This window comes from Rhipicephalus sanguineus, chromosome 6 (assembly GCF_013339695.2).
Source record: "Rhipicephalus sanguineus isolate Rsan-2018 chromosome 6, BIME_Rsan_1.4, whole genome shotgun sequence".
NCBI lineage: Eukaryota > Metazoa > Arthropoda > Arachnida > Ixodida > Ixodidae > Rhipicephalus > Rhipicephalus sanguineus.
In genome coordinates this window covers 117,299,419-117,322,069 of record NC_051181.1, presented here as the reverse complement: position 1 = coordinate 117,322,069, position 22,651 = coordinate 117,299,419, and the positions used below count along the sequence as shown (strand labels likewise).

Below are 22,651 nucleotides of genomic sequence, written 5' to 3'. Positions count from 1 at the left end.
TGTTGTACAAAAGCACCAGAGGCAACGTCGGCTGTTTGTCCTGTTCTAACTTCTCTGTGGCCTCTTTGAAGGGCTCCAGCAGGTCAATGATGTCTTTTATGAAGACTTTACTTACATTGTGCATCAGTGAACTCCCCCTTTCTTCAATTATATTTTCGATTTCTTCGAACTGTGTGCACACTGACTTCAGCATTGCTACTTTGGAATTCCATCGTGTGCTTACTTCTTGGCATACGCCATGAGGCAAGCGACTAGTGAGTCCACTTTGTTTTAGGAAGGTGACAAGTGCCTTTATCTTCTGAAGGTGGCTCTGGAGATCAGGCAGGTGTTCCGAAAGGTACGCTTCATCAAACATATGCCGGAGAACGGTGTTCAGCATGTGTGCGCTGCAGTTGATCCTTTTGTAAGAACGAAGTGCGTTGATAATATTAGCACCTTGATCAGTCACAAAGACTACGTTCTTGATGATGCTTTCATCAAGTCCCATCTTTGCGATTTTTCGAAGAAATTCTCTCTTGATGTTTTCGCCAGTCTTTTTCTCGGCTGTTGGAAAATCGCTCGTGAACAGGACGACACTACGTAAATTCCAACTGTCATCTACATAGTGAGCAGTGGCAGTCAAATAAGATATTTTTTTTTGTAATCGTCTGTCCACATGTCAATGGTCATCGCACAGCGAGCTTCCTTCACTGCAGCTGTGATAGAAGGCTTCATTTCTTCACGTAGAGTGCTCACCAATTCGGCGACCTTTGGAGATACCGTTGTCGGATGCGGAAGCAAACCTTTCGCACTTATGTTGCCATATCTTCCACCCGCGGCAATCAGGTGGTCTGCAAGCTTCAAGAAGCCGTCATCAGATACGACATCGTAAGGCCTCATGTTCTTCGCGCACCAACGAACACAAGCACTTGTCATAGTTTCCTTAACACTAGCAGGAACAGCTGACTTGTTTTCCGGAAGAACGATTTTATACTACAGCATTCAGTCACCGATTTGCATTTGTGTCGAATGAGATGCGATGTCCCTGTTTTACTGGCATTATAACTAAAGAAGCTCTTGCAGCTTTTACACTGGACATACCCGGAAGGTGAAAGGGTGCTGGTATCCACGACTTCACAAAACCTATTCCACACATCACTTTTCTTTGCTTCTTTAGATATGATCTTTAACTTCCCGACAGCAATGTCATTTTTCAGACGTGTTGCGTCCATCGGGAGCTGCAAGAGACATGTGATTTATATGATTAACTTGATATAATTTAATTCTTTTTAATACAAAACTTGTTTGAGAGCGCTGACGTTAAAGTGAAACCTTGGGCCATAAAATTCAGTGTATTGGGTAGCGATATAATTAGAGCTAAACAATACAATACAGCGGAACAGAACAAACAAGAAATAAATCAGTAAGATCAAGATATTGTTATGTACTTGTGACGGTACCCAAGCAGGCACACAGTGAGGTTTCGGCAAGAAATAGTCTGCTACGTCAGTTTATTGAGTGCACTTGTGCCAGAATTAAACTCAGCGGTGGCGAAAGCACTCATAGCCGAAGGCGTCCGTCAGAACAAGACCCTTGCGCTGACTGGTTAATAATTTTAAACCTGTGGCTTCCACACGTCCAAAGGCGTAGCTCGCGAGCAAGTCGCACATTCGTGAACACACTACGATTGCAAAGATGCATATGCGTGTGGGCGCAGGATGCTTTCTAGCACGGCCTTAGTAGAATATTATTGCTCCAAATACCTGCGTTATCGCTTTGGTGGTATATAGTTGCAGGTCAACAGAAAAGTGGTAGCAAAGCCAGGATTAACACAAAAGCGCTCGTGACAATATACGGCACCTTGACGCTGCGTCCGACAAAAAGAAATGCTCTATAAAACGGCTGGTAAACAAAGCAAAAAAATGCAAAAAAAAGTGCACAAGGCGCGACACTACCACCCATTCTGATAGCAACTCAGTAGGCCGTAATAAACCAAAGTGAGAAAGTTAGTAACCTGACAAAACATGACAAAATTCTCTCCACAGACATAACGAGTGTCCTGAACGTTCCTTTCGCAATATACATACATGTCCGTAACGTTTTGAGACTGTAATATAGCGAAGAAAGCTTAAAAACTGCTGACTTACCTTAGATTCAATTTCAGGAATGGCATCAACTGATGAAGTACACTCTTAGAAAGCAAAAAAGCCAAAAGTGGGTCATACTGTCATAGCACCGTGAGGCCATAAATATCGCCATACATATCGCGCGTTTGCCGTTCGGCGTCGGCGTGGCGGATTCGCCCTGCTCACCCCAGGCTAGCCACCATACCCCGGTGCTCGAGCGCCGGGGTGTCGTGTCGCCGCCGACGCGGCGCTCTCCGCCAGCGTCTGCGCCTTTCCGCTGCCTCCGCCTGCTCTCTGTCTCCTCCGGTTGCATAGCGTTGGTTGCACTGCTCGCGTTGCTCCCGTATCTTCTAGTTTTGAGTTCGAACGAACATGCACATCTCTGGTGGCGGTCACGCCAGGCTCCATTCTCGTAGTGACGCTTGCAGTGAAGAATATACATGGAGCTGTGGATACTGACAACGTGTGCTGCTTTCGTAGGCACTAATTACAGAGTTTTAGCTGGGCGTCCGCAGCAGCTCTGCAGAAGCAGGCTACGTGCCATTTCCAACAGTAGCCTGCATCCGCGGGGTTGTTGCAGTTGCCCAATTAAAGGTATGCGCGTTGCTGTGTAAGTGATGAGTGATGCAATCACTTATCAAGGGTGATTATTTGCAGGTCGCATGCACATTGTGTCTGCACTGCTGAAGGTGTTCGATAGTCTTTTGAGGTGCGCTTTAGTCTACGTCATAATAACATTTCCATCGATACTCGAGTGTGCAGCGCACCTCCGCGCGTGGAAACGTGGAAAAAAAAATGTGTGCAGGACACTTATACGGTGGCGTCTCATACGACGGCGTCTTATATAACCTATGTCGCTTCGGGAAGTTAAACCCCACAACACAACAAGAAAAGCCAAACGACGTACACACGCAATTATACAGATACGTATGAGACCCGGGCCTAATACAGGCCTGGCTCAGGCCCGAGCCCGACTCCGAGCCCGGAGATCACGGGCCCGAGCCCGATCCAACAATCCCTTACCCGGCCCGGCCCGGGCCTGTGCAGTGCTCTACCACGGGCACGATGGGGTGCTGCGGCAGTGGTCTCACGATTACTCGTGATCATAGCAGTACTGAAGCTTTTTTTTTTTTTCCAGAATTGGGTTGAGGCAGTTTATCGGGAGATTTATGACCGCAACCAGTACAATCGGGAAGACGGGTCAGAAATCGGGAGTCTCCCAGTCAAATCGGGAGAATTGGCAGGTATGCAATGTGTAGCTTGACTTTTAACAAGGGAAACCGTGAGCAACAGTATCATACCATCAAGATCAACCTCGCAATTCTGTTGTACACATTGTCCGGCACAACAGCAGCATTTGCAAACAGAACACAGGGTAGCTTAGAGAGTACAGGATAGGCATCCTATTGGATGATGCTCGATGCATATCTGCACTGATGGACAAACACAGACAAAGGGACAAACTTACTTTTGGAGTATGCGTGGTCATAATAGCCATCAGACGAAGAGGGCTCGGCACCGGGCTCTGCATAAGAAAGACATTCTTTTACATCAACAACAAGCAGAATTACTTATGCTAAAATTATAATATTCAGGTAAAACATGTACTGCTAGCTGAATTGGGTCTGTAAAGCATGTATGTGTTTTTCTAAAAACTGCTATTTTACAAAAATGCCTTGGATTCCCCGCAGTGCTTTGCTTCTAAGAACACCATAAAAAGAAGTTTGTGGTCATTAATGACATTGCATAAAAATGTGCAATGTCTTTTTCCAGCAATAGAAGATTACAAAAGTGGTATACACAACACTGTATTCGTTCCAGCTTTTTTCACACAACAAAGGTTTGTGTTATCACTGTAATGAAAGAGCAGTTCAAGACTTTTTTTTCACCACACAATGGAGAAATTCAACATATTATTGTACAGTCCTTTAGCAGAATTTGTTGATGAACATGCTGGCACATGGTAGTGTGTGTAAATAAGATGCACAACAGAGAAAGAAACAGTCATTAACTTGTCAACCTTGAACCAGCAACAGCTGCATCAACTCACAACTAACTTGTTATTTTCAAGTTGATGGGCTGTCATTGGAAGTTAGTTACAACTAGTCCTATCCATTTGCTCGTTTTCTCATTAGCTCTTATGCATCTCATTTACATAGAGTAGGCAATTGTTCACGATTGAGTACGTAATTGTTCATGATTTCATTGTGGTAACAAATATCTGGGCACTCAAGGTGAATTTTAACCACTACTATTGGTATCGCAGTTATACCATGGTACTGATGTCATGTGTAAGGCCCCTGTCTTCTGGATGGCCTCACCCGTCTGAATTCAAACCTGCAATTTCCAAAGTTAATTGAAGGTCACCACTCCCTAAACACTCGAAATTGCACTGGCAGGTGCTTGAGTGTCCTAGATGATAAACTAGAATACTTGTTGCGATGAGTTGTTGCTACTAGTTGTATGTAGCTGGTTACATTTCAAGAAGGAGTATTCCATGAGAGACCCACACCGACGCTTCCTTGGTGAAACTATGCCTGTCAAAAAAGCCCCTCTCATTCAATCACACTCTTTCCTGTCTCTCTTTCCCATTTGCCAGTGCTTGCCACTTGTGGCGCTGCCAGCTGACACTAGTGCGAAGCGCCCCATCTCATCTATTCAGGCTGTGCACAGGCTTGTGGCACACAAGGAAATTTTTATTTGCTGGTGTAGATGTGCACAGGAAGATGTTGTGAAGTGTGACCTGCTTCAATTTTGTGTACGGACAGCATTCATCATGAGGCACTGTTGCATGCCTACGTGCATATTCTCGCGGTGCAACGCAAACAGAAGACAAGAACACCTTGCAAGAGCGAAAGAGCTTGTTCGAGTCAGCCGAAAAGAAAAATGTCTTCCTTGTCCTCCTCTCTTGAAAATCTCCTGACCTGCTAGCCAGAGTCCATTAAACCTCCCCATAATCATTGTCATCTATAGTTGTAGAGTTCTGGATGGCGGCTGGCCCAGAACCCCACAGAGACGAGGCCGAGACATTGAGCAACACGTCTTCATCATTCCAAGGCCTGGCTGCGACTGACTGTTAGCGACCGCCGAGTGTGAGTCGCGAATGCAGCCGTGTCCATCATTCTCTTCTACCATCGCAATCATTGGCACGCTCGCGGTTGCCGCTCCCATACTGCCCCCTCCCCTCTGGTGAAATTGGGGAGGAGGACGTGGTAGCCATCCCTCTTGGCCACGGTGGACTGCACGTGGCGTACACGACCACACCCTGACACAGCTCGTCCACCATTTCACCAAGGCACCAGTGTTGTCCTTGTCAACCGGGGGCTTGGCATCCACTTTCGTGTCGGCTGTTGTGGCAGCTGCCTTGCTGCCGCTGTCTGTGGTTCCTTGTTGTTGACCTCTGGTTCCTCCTTGTGATCAGCGTTGGCATCCTCGGAATCTGCTTGAATACCCATCATTGTTTACCTCGTCCTTGTCCTTGCTGTCAGCTGACCCATTCTTGTTGGCGGCTGCCTATGAGGCCTCCTCAGCAGAGGCTGCCCCTAGCCCTATGCTCTCGTCCTTCTTACTGCACTTGGAGGCGGTAGCCTTCTTGGCACCATGCGCCACTTCCAGGCTGCTCACACACCACTCACCTTCAGACTTGTTCTTGCGCTGGGTACGTGTCCTAACCGGTTCAGCCTTGGCCTTCTTGGTCTCTTGCTCGGTGCGATCCTCCATCTCACTGTCTGCATGGTTTTCCGGCAGCTTTTCGTGAATGTGTGCCACTGCCTCCACGGCGCTCTTCGGTTGCCCCACACGAATCACCTCAATTTCTGATACGATCCCGTTCAGCAGCTTCTCAAGCTCGTCATCCTGGTTTTTCTTTTTCTTCTTGACAATTTTTTTCTGTTCCCCCTCAATATCACCGTCTGTGTCGTTGGCTGCCCCCTGCCAGTTCACGACGCCGTCACGCCTTGCATCATCCTCAGACATGGCGTCCGCCTCCCCTCTGACCTCGGCGACGTCTCGCTCGACCTGCTGACACCCATCGACCTCTTCCTCGCCTTCCTGGAATTCCTCGGCCTCCTCCCCAACGATCCCCACAGTGACACCAGCATACAGCTCGGTACTCACGTTATCCAGAGCCCACTCGTACCCGCACAGCTCGTCAGCATCCAGTGCCGCCTCATTGCAGAAGCCCGCCCCGTTGTCCGCGCCTTTCGCACTCTACGCGACAGCAGCTCCAGCATGCTGCACTGTTGCTACAGGTAGAGAAACTGGGGCGGCAGCATCGTCGAGGACCATGTTGACGATGAATGATGGGATGCCAAGGATAGTGAGGAAATGGACGAGGAAGTCACAGAGGACCCGCCGAGCTGTGGGATCCAAGGCTGCAACGGCGGGGTTCATCACGTTGGCCGCCAGATGTGGGGTTCTGGGCGGCGGCTGGCCCAGAACCTCTCAGAGACGAGGCTGAGACACCGACCAACACGTCTTCATCATTCCAAGGCCCGGTCGTTACTGCCTGTTAGCGGCCACTGAGCACGAGCCGCGAGTGAGCCCGTGCCTATCGTTCTCTTTTACAATACCACTGGAACCATTGGCGCGCTTGCGGCTGCCGCTCCGATAATGTATACACACATATGTCATTGGCTTCTCCTTAAGAGACCATCTCCCCAATGCTAAACCAGAACTGTCGTTTTATAAAAACAATGCAGAGTCACTCGCTGACATATGGCTTCATACATATTAGAAGCACAAGTTAAGGCCGGTGCTGGCATTACCTCATGCAGTAGGTACTGTCGGGGACGACCTCATAGGTGACGTCACTCAGCCGTCGTGATACTCGATATGATCAAATGCACCGCCTTAACGTTTTCTTGGGCAGTCCACGTTTCCATAGGGGTGTCCAAAACCACAGTCTGTCGCCGGTTTTGTAGGTAACTGTTGTACGGTGGGCATTATAACAGTCAGCATTGTAGACTAGTTGCTGGCGAATCCACAAGCGTGCAAGCTGCCTAGCTTCTTCTGCACATTGCGTATGCACATCAGCATCCGTGTCAGTGTCGTCCCATTCGTGTGGTAACATCACATCCAACACTGTCTGTACTTCCCGTCTGTGAACAAGGCTGAATGGAGTCATGTGAGTCATTTCTTGTTAAGCTGTATTGTACGTGAACTTGACATAGGGTAAGAGTTCGTCCCAATTTTTACGTTTGACATCCATGTACATTGAAAGCATGTCTTCAATTGTTTTGTTTAGGCACTCTGTTAGAGGCGTTATCATGACTGTTGGAGCACCACTTCTCAGTAGAGCATTTTCTATGAAAAATCGTGCCACCTCTGCAGCTGTGCTTCTTGAATAGCCTTTGTTTTGGTGTACCAGGTGAGATAATCCATTGCGACGATAACCCAATGGTTCCCTGCACTTGAGGTAGGAAGTGGACCCAAAATATCCCTTCCAATTTGGTCAAATAGTGTTTGTGGAACCTGAACAGGTTGCAGCAGAACGGCTGGTTTCATCGGAGGCGACTTGCGTCGCTGGCAGTCGAGCAAGTACGAACGTGGAGCTTCACGGCTGTGGTGGGTCTTGGCCAGTAGTATCTTTGCTGAAATCTAGCCAATGTGCGCGTATAGCCTGAGTGGCCAGAAGTCACCTTGTTGTGAAATGCTTGAAGCACTTCAATATGAAGAGTTGCAGGAATGACGAGAGCAAATATAAAAGCACAAATAGGAAGATCCGATCGACAAAAAGTATCTTTTGTAAAGGACGCTGTTCTGTAAATGAAACGACAATACTCTTGCGAAAACCTTTGACACACTCTGACATCATCTGTCTGAGTAATTAATTAGACCAAGCAACTCAAGATTGTCAGGTTGTTTGGCAATGGCTGATGCGTCGAGGACACCAAGGAATGCAGTGTCATCCTCATAAGGTAGAGAAGCAGACTTTATTGGTGATCGGGACAGGCAGTTGGTGTCTACATTTTGCTTCCCTGAATTCCGTATGACCGTCATATTAAACTATTGTTAGACTCCAATGCGCTAATCTGCCAGTGGGATCTTTAAGATTAGTCAACCAACAAAGTTAGTGTTGGTCACTAATAACTTTGAAGGGGTGGCCATACAAATACAGGCGAAATTTCATAACTGCCCATACCACAGTAAGGCATTCTTTCTCTGTTGCATATTTAGCCTCCATGTATGTTAGCATTCTGCTTGCGTGGGCGATCACTCTTTCTGTATTTCTTGCTGCTGCAAAAGCACAGCTCCCACACCTACATTGCTAGCATAAGAGTGAAGCATTGTGGGGGCTTCCTCGTCAAAGTGGGCAAGCACTGGAGGCATTTGTAGATGTTGGTGCAGATCATTTAATGCAGCTTCATGCTCATCATTCCACTCAAAGGCAACGTCGGCTCTTGTTAGCTGAGTTCACAGCGATGCAATGCGTGCGAAGTCTGCGATAAACCGCCGATAATAGGCACAAAGGCCCAGAAAGCGCCTGACAGCTTTCTTATCGGATGGTACGGGGAACTGTGCAACGGCGGCAATTTTTTCAAGAAATGGACGAAAGCCTGCGTGACTGACGATGTGAGAAAGAAATTGCAGTTCTTCAAAACAAAAGTGACACTCCTCTGGCTTGATTGTGAGGTCTGCAGACTGCACAGCTCATAAAACCACTTCAGGCCTTTTGAGGTGCTGATCAAAAGTTGCGGAAAACACTATGACGTTGTCAAGATAAGCTAAGTGGGTTCTCCACTTGAACCCCGAAAGTACAGCATCCATGAGCCTTTGAAAAGTAGCAGGCGCTGAGCACAAACGAAAGGGCAAGACTTGAAATTCATACAAACCAGTTGGCATCACAAAGTCATCACAACAGCGGTTTTCCCGCCAGACTCTCACGTCTACCTCCATTTGCGAACATCCGCTTCTGAAGTCCACTGAAGGAAAGTAACGAGTGTGTCAAAGTCTGTCGATGGAGTCCTCTATACGTGGAAGCGGACACAGAACTTTCTTGGTCACCTGATTCAGCTTCCTGTAGTCCATATAAAAATGCAGGCTGCTGTCCTTTTTCTTGACTAGAACTACAGGTGATGCCCAAGGGCACTTTTATGGCTGAATCAAGTCATCTTCAAGTATTTTCGCTACTTGTTGCAAAAGACAGGTCATAAATTGGGAGTGTTTCAGGCAAATCGGGAGAATTCACAGGTATGCACTGTGTAGCGTGACTTTCAGCAAGGGAATCCATGAGCTGCAGTACGATACCATTAAGATCAACCTCACAATTCTGTCGTACACATTGTTCGGGCCATTTGCAAACAGCAGCGATTGCAAACAGAACAAAGGGAAGCTTACAGAGTAGAGGATAGGCATCCTATTGGGTGATGCCTGATGCACATCTGCACTGATGTACAAACACAAAGTGACAAACTTACTTTTGGAATATGCGTGGCGATAATAGCCATCAGGCAACGATGCAGAACAAGGGGACTCGGCACAGGTCTCTGCATAAGAAAGACATTCTATTACATCAACAACAAGCAGAATTACTTATGCTTAAATTACAATATTCAGGTGAAACATGTACTACTAGCTGATTGGGTCTGAAAAGCATGTAGTATTTATTTTTCTAAAAATAACTATTCTACAAAACCGCTTTGGATTCCCCACAGTGCTTTGCTTCTAAGGACACCGTAAAAAGAAGTTGGTGGTAATTACTGACTTTGCATAAAAATGTGCAATGCCTTTTTCCACCAAAAGAACATTGCAAAAGTGGTACACACAACACTGTATTCGTTCCAGCTTTTTTCACACAACAAAGATTTGGGTTATCATAGTAATGAAAGAGCTGTTCAAGATTTTTTTTTTTTAATGATACAATGCACAGATTAAAATATTATTGTCCGGTTCTTTAGCAGAATTTGTTGATGGACTTGCTGGCACATGCTAGTCCACGTAAATAAGATGCACAACAGAGGAAGAAACAGGCACAAGCTTGTCAAACTTGAACCAGCAACAGTTGCATCAACTCACAACTAACTTGTTATTTTCAAGTTGATGGGCTGTCATTAGAAGTAAGCTGCAACTTGTCTGATCCATTTGCCCATTTTGTTATTACCTGTTATGCATCTCATTTACATAGAGTAGGTAACTGTACGTGACTGAGTATTTAATTGTCCATGATTTCAGTATAACAAATATCTGGGCACTCAAGGTGAATTTTAGCCACTACTATTGGTATCACAGTCATGCCATGGTAGTGATGTCATGTTGTAAGAATGGCGCAGACTGGGCGTGTTGGTTCAGCACAAGCTCCGTGTGTGTGTACTCTCCCTTTTGTCCGTTGCCGTGCCTTACACTTCAAATATGATGTCACGTGTCTGGACGGCCTCACCCATCTGAATTTATACATGGTGAAACTTGTGGCGCACAAGAAAGACACAGACAAAGAAAGTGAAGACTGGACTTTGTTCGTGTCTTTTTTGTGCGCCACAAGTTTCACCATGTATCACCACCAACAAGCCCATTCTTACGTTCTTTCATGAATTTATACCTGCAATTTCCAAAGTTAATTGAATGTTATCACTCCCTAAACAGCCGAAAATGCACTGGCAGGTGCTTGATTGTCCTAGATGATTAAGTAGAATACTCATTGCTATGAGCGGCACCTTGCACCACATTAAATCGCGACCTAAAGAGAATTGTGCCTTTCGCTCCAGCACTAACTTCCCCAGAAATCCTCATACATATGTAAACTGCCACACATGCATACATTCTCTTTTACTGTAGGCATTTCATTTGAATCCTTGATTTGTGCTGCGTGCTAGACGGGAGCTTCAGTGGCAGCATAAAAGTTGTATGTAGTCTGTTACACTTCAAGAAGGTGAGTTGCATGGTCCAACACCGACGCCTCCTTTATAAAATTATGCCTGTCAAAAGAGCCTTTCTCATTCCAATTAACTAATCTGCCGGTGGGATCTTTAGTCAACCAACAGAGTTAGTGACAGTCACTAATAACTTTGAAGGTGCGGGCAAAATTTCATAACAGCCCATACTACAGCGAGGCATTCTTTCTCTGTTGTATAATTAGCCTCCACGCGTGTTAGCATTCTGCTTGCGTAAAAGATCACTCTATCTGTTTCTCTTGCTGCTGCAGAAGCACAGCTCCCAGACCTACACTGCTAGCATCAGAGTGAAGCGTTGTGGGGCCTTCCTCGTAGAAGTGGGCAAGCACTGGAGCCGCTTATAGACAATGGCACAGATCGTTAAAGCTTCCTCTACATCGTTCCACTCAAAGGCAACATCGTCTCTCGATAGGAGATTCAATGGTGACATAATGCATGTGAAGACCACGATAAACTGCCAATAATAGGCACAAAAGCCCAGAAAGCCTTTAAGCGCCTTCTTATTGGACGGTACAGGGAACTGTGCAATGGCGGCAATTTTTTCTCAAGATATGGACGAAAGCCTGCATGGATGACGACGTGACAAAAAAACTGCAGTTCTTCCAAACAAGAGTGACAGTCTTCTGTCTTGAACGTGAGGCCTGGAGACTATACGGCTCATAAAACCATTTCGAGCCTTTTGAGGTGCTTGTCAAATGTTGCACAAAACACTATGACGTCGTCAAGATAAACTAAGCAGGTTTTCCACTTCAAACCCCGAAAGTACGGTATCCAAGAGCCTTTGAAAAATAGCGGGCGCTGAGCACAAACCAAAGGACAAGACTTTAAATTCATATAAACCAGCTGGCATCACAAAAGTGGTTTTCTCCCAGTCTCTCGGGTCTGCCTCCAGTTGCCAATATTCACTTCTCAAGTCCAATGAAGGAAAGTAATGAGAGTGTCGAAGTCTGTTGAGGGAGTCATCTATATGTAGAAGCAGATAAACATCTTTCTTGGTCACCTGATTAAGCTTCCTGTAGTCCATACAAAAACGCATGCTGCCGTCCTTTTTCTTGACTAGAACTACAGGTGATACCCAAGGGCTCTTTGATGGCTGAATCAAGTCATCTTCAAGTATTTTTGCTACTTGTTGCTGTATCACTTCACGTTTCTTGAGAGCCACACGATAACGATTCTGGTGAATAGATCTCGCCGTGTCTTTGGTAATTATTTTAGGTTTTGTTAGCGGCGTACAACCAACTCGTGATGTCGATGAAAAGCAGTCCTGGAATGCGGCTAGCAACTCAAGAAGTCTCTTTCGCTTGTCCTTTCGACAAAGTAGTACCAACGTCAAGAACCGGTACTAATTCTTGTTTAGGAGTTTCGTCCAGTGTGACAAACAGCCTTTGAACATCTATGACATTATCAAAGTAAGCGATGGCTGTGCCCTTCAGAAGGTGTCGGCACTAAGCACTAAAACTGGTGAAGAGCAAGTTCGTGCGTCCAGCAGTGACGTTGACAATACCTCCTGCAACTGATATGTCACGGCTAAAGAGCAGCAAGCTGATTTGCTCTGCAACTCCTTCGCTGTCAAATGGTGCGTCCCCTGTCACAGAAACAAGAGCGCATGACCGTGGCTGGTCAACCACATCATCATCAGTTAGATGTAAAGGTTGTCTCGTCCCTGAACAAACAACTGAACCAGGGTTATTACAGAACGTAATCAAACTGTCTGGGATGTTAATCATGGTGCCATATTCTCTCGAGAAATCCATTCCAATAATTAGGTCTTTGCAACATGAGGCGAGAACGATGAACGTCGCCACGAAAGAAGAACACCTATATCGATTCTCGCTGTGCACTTTCTGACAGGCATCAGTAACTGGCCGCCTGCCATCCTTACGTGATGTCCCGTCCACGGCGTATTTACTTTCTTGAGGCGTACAGTGAGGTCTTGACTTATTATAGAAAAGTTCGCACCAGTGTTGACTAAGGCTGTCACTTGCTGCCCATTCACAAGAACAATTAGAGGTCTGCAGTCACAATTTCATCGGTGTCACGTCTTGTCGGCTTTACAGCGTCCTGTGGTGGGAATAATGGGGGCTCTTTATCGCCGTCTTCACGGCCTGCAACCTTACTCTTGGAGGTCGCCACCTTCAGTTTCCCCAGTGTGGGTTGGGTGACCTCCTTCCTCTTAGGTCAGCAAATGTGCGGCAGTGTGATGAAGGCAAGTGTGCAGGAGATGGAGAGTGTGGTCGATGTCTCAAACCCAGCTAGTAATCAGGCATGCTCTCCCCATTATTCGTACAGCGGTCGTCAAAATGGGACAGAGACACTGGAGGTCCTTGAGAAGCAGCGTTGTCGTGGCATGATATGTAGTCGTCGTTGGGGTGTCGACCATCAGACCATGGCCTCAGAGGGCAAAACAAATCGACACGATCCCAGCAATGACAGGAAATGTGGCCGACACCTCCGCAGTTAAAACAAAGAGGACACCTGTGCGCCAGGCATATGTTTTGAGAAGCTGTGGACGTCTCAACGGCTCTTCTTGTGATGAAGGCACGGCATGTCTGCACAAAAGTGGTGGTACAGTGGCACGGTGCCTCAACGTCTCCTCTTGCGATGGTGACCAAGGAGTGGCTGTTGACGGCTGGCAGTACGGCAGCAGAACGGGTGGTGGACATTGAAGGGAAGTGGCATAACTGATGGGACACTGCTCGTTATCAGTATGAGCTGTCTTGGCGGATTTCTTCACTTGCGGCTTCAACAACGGATGCCATGGGTGTTTCTACTACCAGAGTCCTCAACTTCTGCACTTCCTCGCGAACAACCCCTCAAAGTCACGCAAGGAGCTATGACTGTCAAATGTCATGGCGTCGGCATTGATTTGGGGGCTGCTGGACAAGCAACTGTATTGCCTGCACCGTTGGCGAAGCGCCGGCTCAATAGCCGTAGCTTCCTTGATAAAGTCAGTGCATGGTGCTTGGCGGGTTGCGTACAAACCCGGCGAACAAATGCTCTTTTACGCCGTGCATGAGGTAGCACAACTTCTTGTCATTGGTCATGTTCGGAACAGCTCTACAAAAGAGATCGGCCATGTCCTCGGCAAACATAGCAACAGTTTCATTGGGTTTTTGAACCCTTAACTCTGTTAGTTGCCAGCCACAGTCCCATTGGTCAACATAGGCAAAGGTGTCAATCGTCTGCTGCTGAAATTCACTCTATGTTGACAGACTGCCTTCTCTGTTTTCATACCACGTATGAGCATTATCATCAAAGTAGAAATAGGCGTGGGAGAGCTTTTGCTGAGCAAACCAATGGTTGATCTTGGCAACACGTTCATAGTGGTCAACATTTTCAACATCTCCATGTGCACCACCACCAAAGCCATCAGGCACCAGCGGTTGAAAAAGCCTTACATGGGATGGGTTCACAGGACAGCTGTCTTGGAGTATCTGTCGCGGGCTGGCGTTGGCCATTGGTAGGGGTAAGCGATACCTGGAAGAGGGTCCCTGCAAGGGGTTGAGTTCTTGAGGGAGGTCTCGCAACTGCCGACTGAAGCAATGTACGGGAGTTTCAATAGGTGACAATGTGTCTGGGCTGGATGAAAGGCGCCCAGTAGGCGTCTGGAGCAGCAGCAGGCAGGATTGCGGTCCAGCACCGACACAAGTGTCACGGTGTAACGCGAAGAAAAAACAAGAACACCTTGCAAGAGCGAAACAGCCGTGCTGAACAGAAAAACGTCTTCCTTGTCCTCCTCTCTCAGAAACCTACTGTCCTTCTAGCCTAAGTCCGTTAAACCTGCCCATCATCACTGTCACCAATGTATACGAAAGTGTCAATACCAAGTGCAAGAAACTAGGACACTGGAGTACCATTCCATGAGATTCCTGTCGACCTCAAGTTGCGGCAATGATGGCTAAACGTGACCTCACGAAAGAAATCGGAGTCGAACACAACATCAAATGACACCGTCGTTTGCAGTATGCACTTTCTTGCTGCTGGCTTCAGAGAGAATACCAAAATTTGACAATGAAACAAAGAAGCCATGCTCAGCGCCTTCCCGGGCTACTTCTCGTATTTGAAGCTTACACTTACCAAGGAACGCCGTGATTTAATCCAAAAGAGCGCTGTTCAGCTTGAGTGTGACCAAAACTGTTGCCAGCTTCAATGACAATGAAGAGCCCGGTTGCCCTGCCGTCGGGTCAGTAGTTGTGCGGCTAGCGTTCATGCCAACAGGCCAAGATGCTCGAATGCACCTCTTACTTTGAGAAACGCCTCAGGCGTTGCTTTGAGCGACACAGTATGTATTATAGTTGATGCATATCGAAGCGTGAAGTTGGAGAACAGCGACGTTTTTAGACAAAGAGTTGGTGTTCTTCATAAAAGGTTTTTTGCGGTTTGTCGGCATAGTGCTGCTGCACAAGAAGTCCATTTCCAAACCGCTTGAAGCCAATGTGGAACTTTTATTGATGTGCTTGTGGACGTCCCCATTTTGATTTGCAAGAATGAAGAACCAGGCCACCGCTCTTTTGTCTCCTGTTCCACAAATCATCAAGACACTGCTGAATAACAATGCTTTTAAGAGACAAGAATTCAGTTGCTAAGATGTATGCAACGAAGCATTGTCATGAAAGTTGTTAGATTTGTAGTATGTCAAGTGAACTGTTGCATTCTTGACATGTTGAGATAAGTACAGCGAATAAACGTTCGATTATTAAATGTGCCATATGGATGTGGATGACTTGTAACAAAATTTGGGTCCTGGGAACAAAATTTCGCAAAGGGTGCGGCGGCTATATAACGGAATCATATCGCTTGTATCACATGAAATACTCGTGATATAAGCACTTGAGCAGTGCTACGTTAGCATACTTGACAAACTAAATAAAATATAGTCCATTACACAACTTGACAATATACGGGAGCATTGCACCTCGGGCAGGGTGCGTACGTTTCAGCAGCCTTCTCAGAGGCGGTGTAGTGGATATGGCTCTGCATATAGTGGCAGCTAGCAGTGCAGCGCTTCGAGCAGCATGCAAACTGAAACATCTGTGACGGTCTCATCGTGTGGTGCCGGAATTTACAGGCATGATTTTATCAAGAGGCGTTGCCCACACTGAAAGAACATGCTAATGTGCAGACCATAAAAATTATGGTTGCACTGTGTGATATGAACTGACTAGCGCAATGACATGTGCTTTGGGATGCCTGGCCTGAGCAACTGCATCAAACTAATGCTCTCTTAAACTATCGGTGAAGTGGCTTGACAATTGGATTAGATAGCGGAAATGGCAACACCCGCATCAGCCATCCCAAGAACTTTTTCATGATTATCACCACACATTACATTACTGCTATGTGATATCAGCTTATGTTGCTTTGCATCACAATATTGCATGTTAAAAGGTCCCTGGGTTTTCAAGACCAGCTGCACTACAGCATCAAATTTAGATACTGACATTACCTCGTGCAACCATTGTGCTTGCCATATATCCATCTGTGCACTTTAATTGATTCATTAAACAACTTAATTGAATAATTAATTAGATTATTGGGTTTTACGTGTCAAAACCACAATACAATATTAAGGCCTGCCGTAGAGGAGGACTCCAGATCTCTTTTTCCTGCCTGGGGTTCCTGAACATCCACCTAACTTTAAGCATGCAGCCACTCTTGCATTTTGCCCCTACTGAAATGCAGTTACCGTGCCCTTAAACCCTGCAGCGCAACGCGTAGCCACTAAGCCACCACGGCGGATGTCAGTAGATCTTTAAGAAAAGTTTGTCCTCAGACTCCTTATAGGGTTATTTAAAATGTCAATGACATACCTTGGTTCTCATCTGGATCTGCTGACGGTTGCTGTGAGAGCACTTGTGAGGGGTCTGTCAAATCTTCTGTCGTCAGTGTCAAGGGCGTTAATGAAGTAGAGGCGATGGAAGGGGACAGTGGGGCAGTAGGGGAGGGAAGTGCCACAGGGGACATAGGAGCAGTGGGGGATGGAGGAGATGGCGGAGAGGGAGGGGGGAGAGATGCTGCAGGGGACAGAGGAGCTGAAGGGGACAGAGGAGCTGAAGGGGAAGGAGGGGAGGCAAGGGCAGCAGATGGAGAAGCAGAGTGCAAAGGGGCATCGAGGGACAGCGTTGAAAGAGGAGGTAAGGGTGACAAGGGCATTGTGTAGGGAGGAGTGCTTGCTGAAGGCAAGGGCACACCTGGAAAATAACAGCAATGTAAGCGAGGTGAGTATAGAACGTACTACACTAGACTCCAAGTAAAGGGAAATCTCTTAAACGGAACTGCTGCTTAAATGTAACCATTGACTCTAATATGACTGGTTTCGCACTCGAATTCTGCACCCCTGTTCATCTCTCGGGTAAACGGAACTCCCGTTAAACGGAACACATTTTCCCGGTCCCTTTGGGTTCCTTTTAACGAGATTCTAGTGTACTTTGTTCCAAGTGTAGAAATGCGTGAACTGCAATATTCACACAATATGCTGCTTCCTGCTAGAGCATGCTAGATAGATTACTTTCATTTTCATGAGGTGTTTCACTACACTACCGCTTCTGCAGAGCATGAAAGGCAGCACCATGTCTGTACCGTGGCAGAACCTGCATGGCCTCGTGAACTTGAAATCTGCATGATTAGTGCTCCTTCTCTTCTTAACTCTGCAGGGCTTGCTGTCAAAATATGAAAGCATTGCTCTTCTCACAGTCCTCACTCACGCACTACCTGGAAAATCATTTCTATAAACATATAGTAGCAGTAAGATCGCATGCTTAAAGGGGCCCCGCAACACTTTTTGAATGCAGCCAGAAAATGCTGCTGATCAGTGGTCAAGGCTCGTGTGAACATTCAAGCTAAATATTATCACACAGTGCACAGCAGGAATTTAAAATTTTATTTTAAAGACAGCTAGGAATTGCTCGCTCTCCTCTTGGAAAACTATGTAGATGAAGAGAAGGACACAGCCATTGGCTGATCTCGTGATCGCAAAGGCATTATCGGTAATATTAAGTGTCTTGTTTGTTTTGAGTTTAATAAATAAAAAAACTTAAATGTTTCTCTCTTCCCAAACATGAAAGAATATTAGTACCTCCGGTCTCAATCAACGGTTATTTCCTTATTGTTTGGTTTTCTCCTACATTCACATGAAGCAGCACTGGGCAGCACCAGGCATAGTACAACCGTGCTATTTTAAACACTTTAGCCTGAGTCGATCACTTCCATGACAATGAGCCCATTACGACAGTGCTTACTGGTGTGCATCATTTCCAAAGCCACCAGTACATTTGTGAGCACACGCTTGCTCCCTAAACCCCGCCTTGCGAGTTATATGCCTTGGCAGACATTGCTCGTTGTTTAGGCAATTGAAACCACTTCAAGATTGTCTATCAGTATTTAGCTACTATCTGTCACTCAAGCAGGACAAAGCCAATGTATGCCAGGTTCTCATGCAACTTGGCCAATTTTGTCCCCATTTGTTATTTTAACCTTCTGAATAACTTGATTAAATATAGCAGACCCACAAAATTAATGGCAGTGAATTGTACTTTTGAAGGACTAAAATTCCAATTTAACTTCAGTGTTTGATTCCTACAGTCTTTTTCACTGATATAACTTAAAAGACCAACACTTAATAAACGCTCATTATACTGTTTTTGAAAAATACAGGACTTTCACGGAGGCTTTTTGAGCTCAACATGATCTGCTGCAGCCCAAAAAGCAAAGCATGTGTCTGTTGCAGGATATGGAGGCACATCTCTTTCAGCTGCGAAAATCTGCAAATTTGCAATACCTGTTCAGACAGCTGAATTTGTCTGGTCATACATAGCTTAAATGATGTCACGTGTGTCACGAACATCCTTTGCATTGTTCCATTGTTAAATAAAAAGCCAGCCAATGGGTTGTATGAGTTTGCACATTACAGTCCTTACCACTGATGTGTTTCAGTTGCCGAGAACCCTTTGATAGGAGTCTATTTTGCACCTTTGATAAATGTTTATTCCAGATACATGGATAGCACAGAAATCACCATGGCATCAAGTGAGCAAGTAAGCCAAGCAGTTACAGTCATGCTTTAGCAGTTTGCAAGAAGCATAATTGCTGTGGGCAAATGCACTTGCATTCGCACTAAGATACTGTGTGCGACTTGTAATACTGCACTGTTAGAGCTGAGTAGACAGTAAACACTACCTGCACGGTGTTCATTACGATACCCGTCTGGAGTTTTTTAAAGCAGTCCTCAAACACTTATTATTGGTAATCAGAGTTTATTGGCTCACGAATCAATTGCTGCAAAAATTTTTTAAATCCATCAAGTATGAGCAAATTTACAGGGATTTGTCACATGCTTTAAGCGCTTTTCCCTTCTTCTGTCCCGATGAGCGTGCTGGAAGCAACATGGGGGGATGACAAAGGGGTGAGAAGATACATCAGCGTCTATCATGAAATGCGTTCCCTCACTTGTGTGATTCTCGTGTGCAGCAGTGTCGCTACTGTGTAATTTCAGCACGCTACAGAGCACAGTGCTGGCACCCTGTGGAAAGCAGCGCATCTCTGCCAACTGCCATTCTTTATTTATGTCAGCTATTAACCAATAGCAGCAATCTGCTATATGGAAAAACAGTGGTGGTGCTGGCAGCTTCGAAAAGAGCGAGGACGAGCCTTCGTATTAAGAAAGGGTGCTTGAAAAAGTGGCAACTTTGCGTTCTACTTGTAAACTCTGCATTTAAAAATATATAACATCAGTATATAAAAAAGACACATACCATCTTGTTCTACTGGTCCTTTGTAGAACTCTGGGAAAGTGAGAAGGCAAGTTTTCAATGTGTCATATGCATACTCCTAAGCAAAGCATATGAGAAGTAATCAACAACAAATGTTGCTGGTGACAACGTATCAACAAAGGATATTGCACTCATAAGGGCAGCAACTGCTTTCAGTAAAAATCTTCATTAGACTGGCGACTTTTGGCAATTATTGACCTGACGAAGACTAGTCCTACTGTCAAAAGATCGGCTTTGATGACTTCTCATCTCTACTAGTCTCTGTCTTCCCCTAAACTTCTGCCTTGTTTAGACCAACAGATCAGATAGACGTGTGGTAGCCAGAAGCAGATAAAGTAAACTTGCAACTCCACATGACCTTGAAGAATCCAGTGAACTTACTTGGTGGAACGAAAGGCCTCAGTTCCGGATCGACTACGGGAACGGTAGGAACGGCACATTTCTTAAGCCTCTTCAATATGCCCTTTGCCGTGGGCCCTGGTTTCAGGTACATGAACGGTGTAAAATGAAGGCCGCACAACCTGACCCTTTGCAGCTGCTTGTTTGGAAGGTCCTTGAGCCTCGGGCAATTTGCATATTCGATCCACTGGTCGGTGCTGCACGGAAGAAGATAGCCGTTCAGTACTATAAACAAGTATCGTCAAGATCAAAATGCTGCACTTCATCTTAAATACTGGATAGCACGAATTCCATACAGGACAAAGAAGGAACACAGATGCACAGGACAAGTGCTACTCGCAACTAAGCTTCCGGGCCAGAAGTTGGAATGCGCTTGCCAGAGAACTCATGGAAGCTTATTACATTAGAAAGGAGAGCAACTGTATCAGTGACACGTCTGTTGTGATGCACAGCAAGGAAAAACAAGTTCTTAGAAAGATGTTTATGATAAGTACGTGTTTTGATCTTCTGATCTTGATTGTCGTGTGACTAACATGCAATGGTGCCTGCTAATGCGGCTGTGTATATATATATAAGGAAACTTTCCTGAATAAAGCTTAGTTGCGAGTAGCGCTTGTCCTGTGCATCCATGTTCCTTCTTTGTCCTGTATCGAATTAGCGTTATCCAGTATTTAAGCTTATGAACCAACTAGCCTAGCAACAAATTTCGTTATGCTGCACTTAAAGTCTTTCAATGCCCAACGTATGTCTTTTACTTGAAATGTTAACTTCAGCACATTCAACTTGACATATAGCTTTATATAGTAGTGATCTTGACATGCTGTAATGATTTCTCAGTTGTAGGCAGCTCAGCGAACCAATCACTAATGCAATTATTACTATACGAAGTAATGGCAACTTCGACAAATCACACTTTGGCACACCGGGGCATTCTGGTGCGCCGTTTTGTCCAATAATCATAGTGCACGGGCGCTCCGACACGCACCTATGCGTTCTGTAGAGAATCTATAAGATTTGGCTTAACATTTCTGCTCATGTCATGGAGGTGTTCTCTAATTTCCACTGTTAAAGTGAAATGCAGCATTTCAAAAATGAACTCTTCGATACGCTGACTGTAAACATGTACACACAAGCACACGTGCAGTAAAATAATTTGTTGACGTTAAAAAAATATAGCTGGGTCCCAAAAGTGTGTATTTTGTAACTGTGCACATGACTTGCGTTAAATAAGCTTTCAAGCGAAACCTTGAAATCCACCGTAGTGTCTTAGCGTTTATGGTGCCCCGTTGCTAAGCAGGAAGGCACGGCTTCAATTCCAAGCCATCAGAGCCGCATTTCTAATGGGGCGGGACGCAAATACACTCGTACATGTACATTTAAAATTACGCGCACGTCAAAGAACATCGAGTAGTCAAACATAATCTGCAGTCACTCACTAAGGGATTACTCAAAATCATATCATGATCCTGGATACAAAACTAGAATATCTGTAACACAGAAATCAGGCAACCTTCGCACTCTCGTACTCGTTTATAAATAGTCATTAAACTACGAAGCGACAGCGGGCAACTACACGAGAAGAAACGGAATCGCTCCTGCCCTGCGACAGATATTTCCTAAATGCAACGTCCCACATGCATTGTAAGCCTTCTCTAACGACATGACAGTTTCACAACCCATCAAAGAGGCAAAATGAAACTAGGGTGCGAATGAAAAGCCCACTGCTACTTGCGGTTCGTAGGAAACCTGTGGAAGGAAAGGCCAGAAAGGCCGCCCTCCGATTCATTGCTGCACCAGGCAGCGGCGCATTTGCTTCCAGGCATTACTACTAATAATATGCAAGTGTGTCACATTGGCTAAACTAATTAGAATTGACCATTTTCTCCAAAATTCGCTCCCAAGCTCGTGTCCCCGCTTGTTTTTTAAAAGCGCTAACCAAAGCCTGAAACGCGCAGCTGCGCAGGGTTAGCAGATGGTGCGAGCCTCAAACCGCTCAAACCGCCAAATTGGACCCCGAGGTAGCCCAAACTACAGTACCCAAACATAGCCCAACGCGAAAATTTGAAGTAGCCCAAAAATAGCCAAAATCAGCAAATGTATGCGTGAATACGTTGTATTGCGTAATATTTTTTTGCTGTTCAATCCACAATGATTGAGCGATGACTGCAGAAAAAAAGTTTATTTCCACTTGATAGCATATTTACAAAAAGTAGAAATAGGTATTTTAGCGGCATGCACATGGAAGCCTTGGTGGCCTGGTGCGCTGCAGTTTCGACTGAACAAGTGGCGCCACCCGCGACGCGGCGCGCTACTAGTCAGTCGCGTCGAGAGCAGGCGCGTACGGTCGCAAGCATGACAGCTCGAAAGGACGAAGATAAATCGCGGTCAGGAAGGGCTGGAACTGTGTACTGTTGTGTGTATGGCTGTCACAACAGCTACAGAAACACTGCAGGTAAGCTGCCGAAGATAAAGTTCTATGGATTTCCTTGGA

At 45.7% G+C, this 22,651-nt stretch overlaps 1 protein-coding gene across 1 annotated transcript in view; it reads right to left on the bottom strand.

The window, feature by feature from the left end:
• LOC119396248 (uncharacterized) overlaps positions 1-22,112 on the bottom strand; it is a 47,492-nt gene extending 25,380 nt beyond the window's left edge. The window contains exons 1-6 of the mRNA XM_049417016.1: positions 21,889-22,112; positions 20,143-20,357; positions 19,744-19,773; positions 16,804-17,184; positions 9,524-9,592; positions 3,574-3,630 (exon numbers count right to left, since the gene is read on the bottom strand). Of these exons, the coding sequence (XP_049272973.1) occupies positions 3,574-3,630; positions 9,524-9,592; positions 16,804-17,184; positions 19,744-19,773; positions 20,143-20,357; positions 21,889-21,983 (847 nt within the window). The 5' untranslated portion in view covers positions 21,984-22,112. The remainder of the gene's footprint in view (positions 1-3,573; positions 3,631-9,523; positions 9,593-16,803; positions 17,185-19,743; positions 19,774-20,142; positions 20,358-21,888) is intronic.
• Positions 22,113-22,651: the final 539 nt, after the last annotated feature.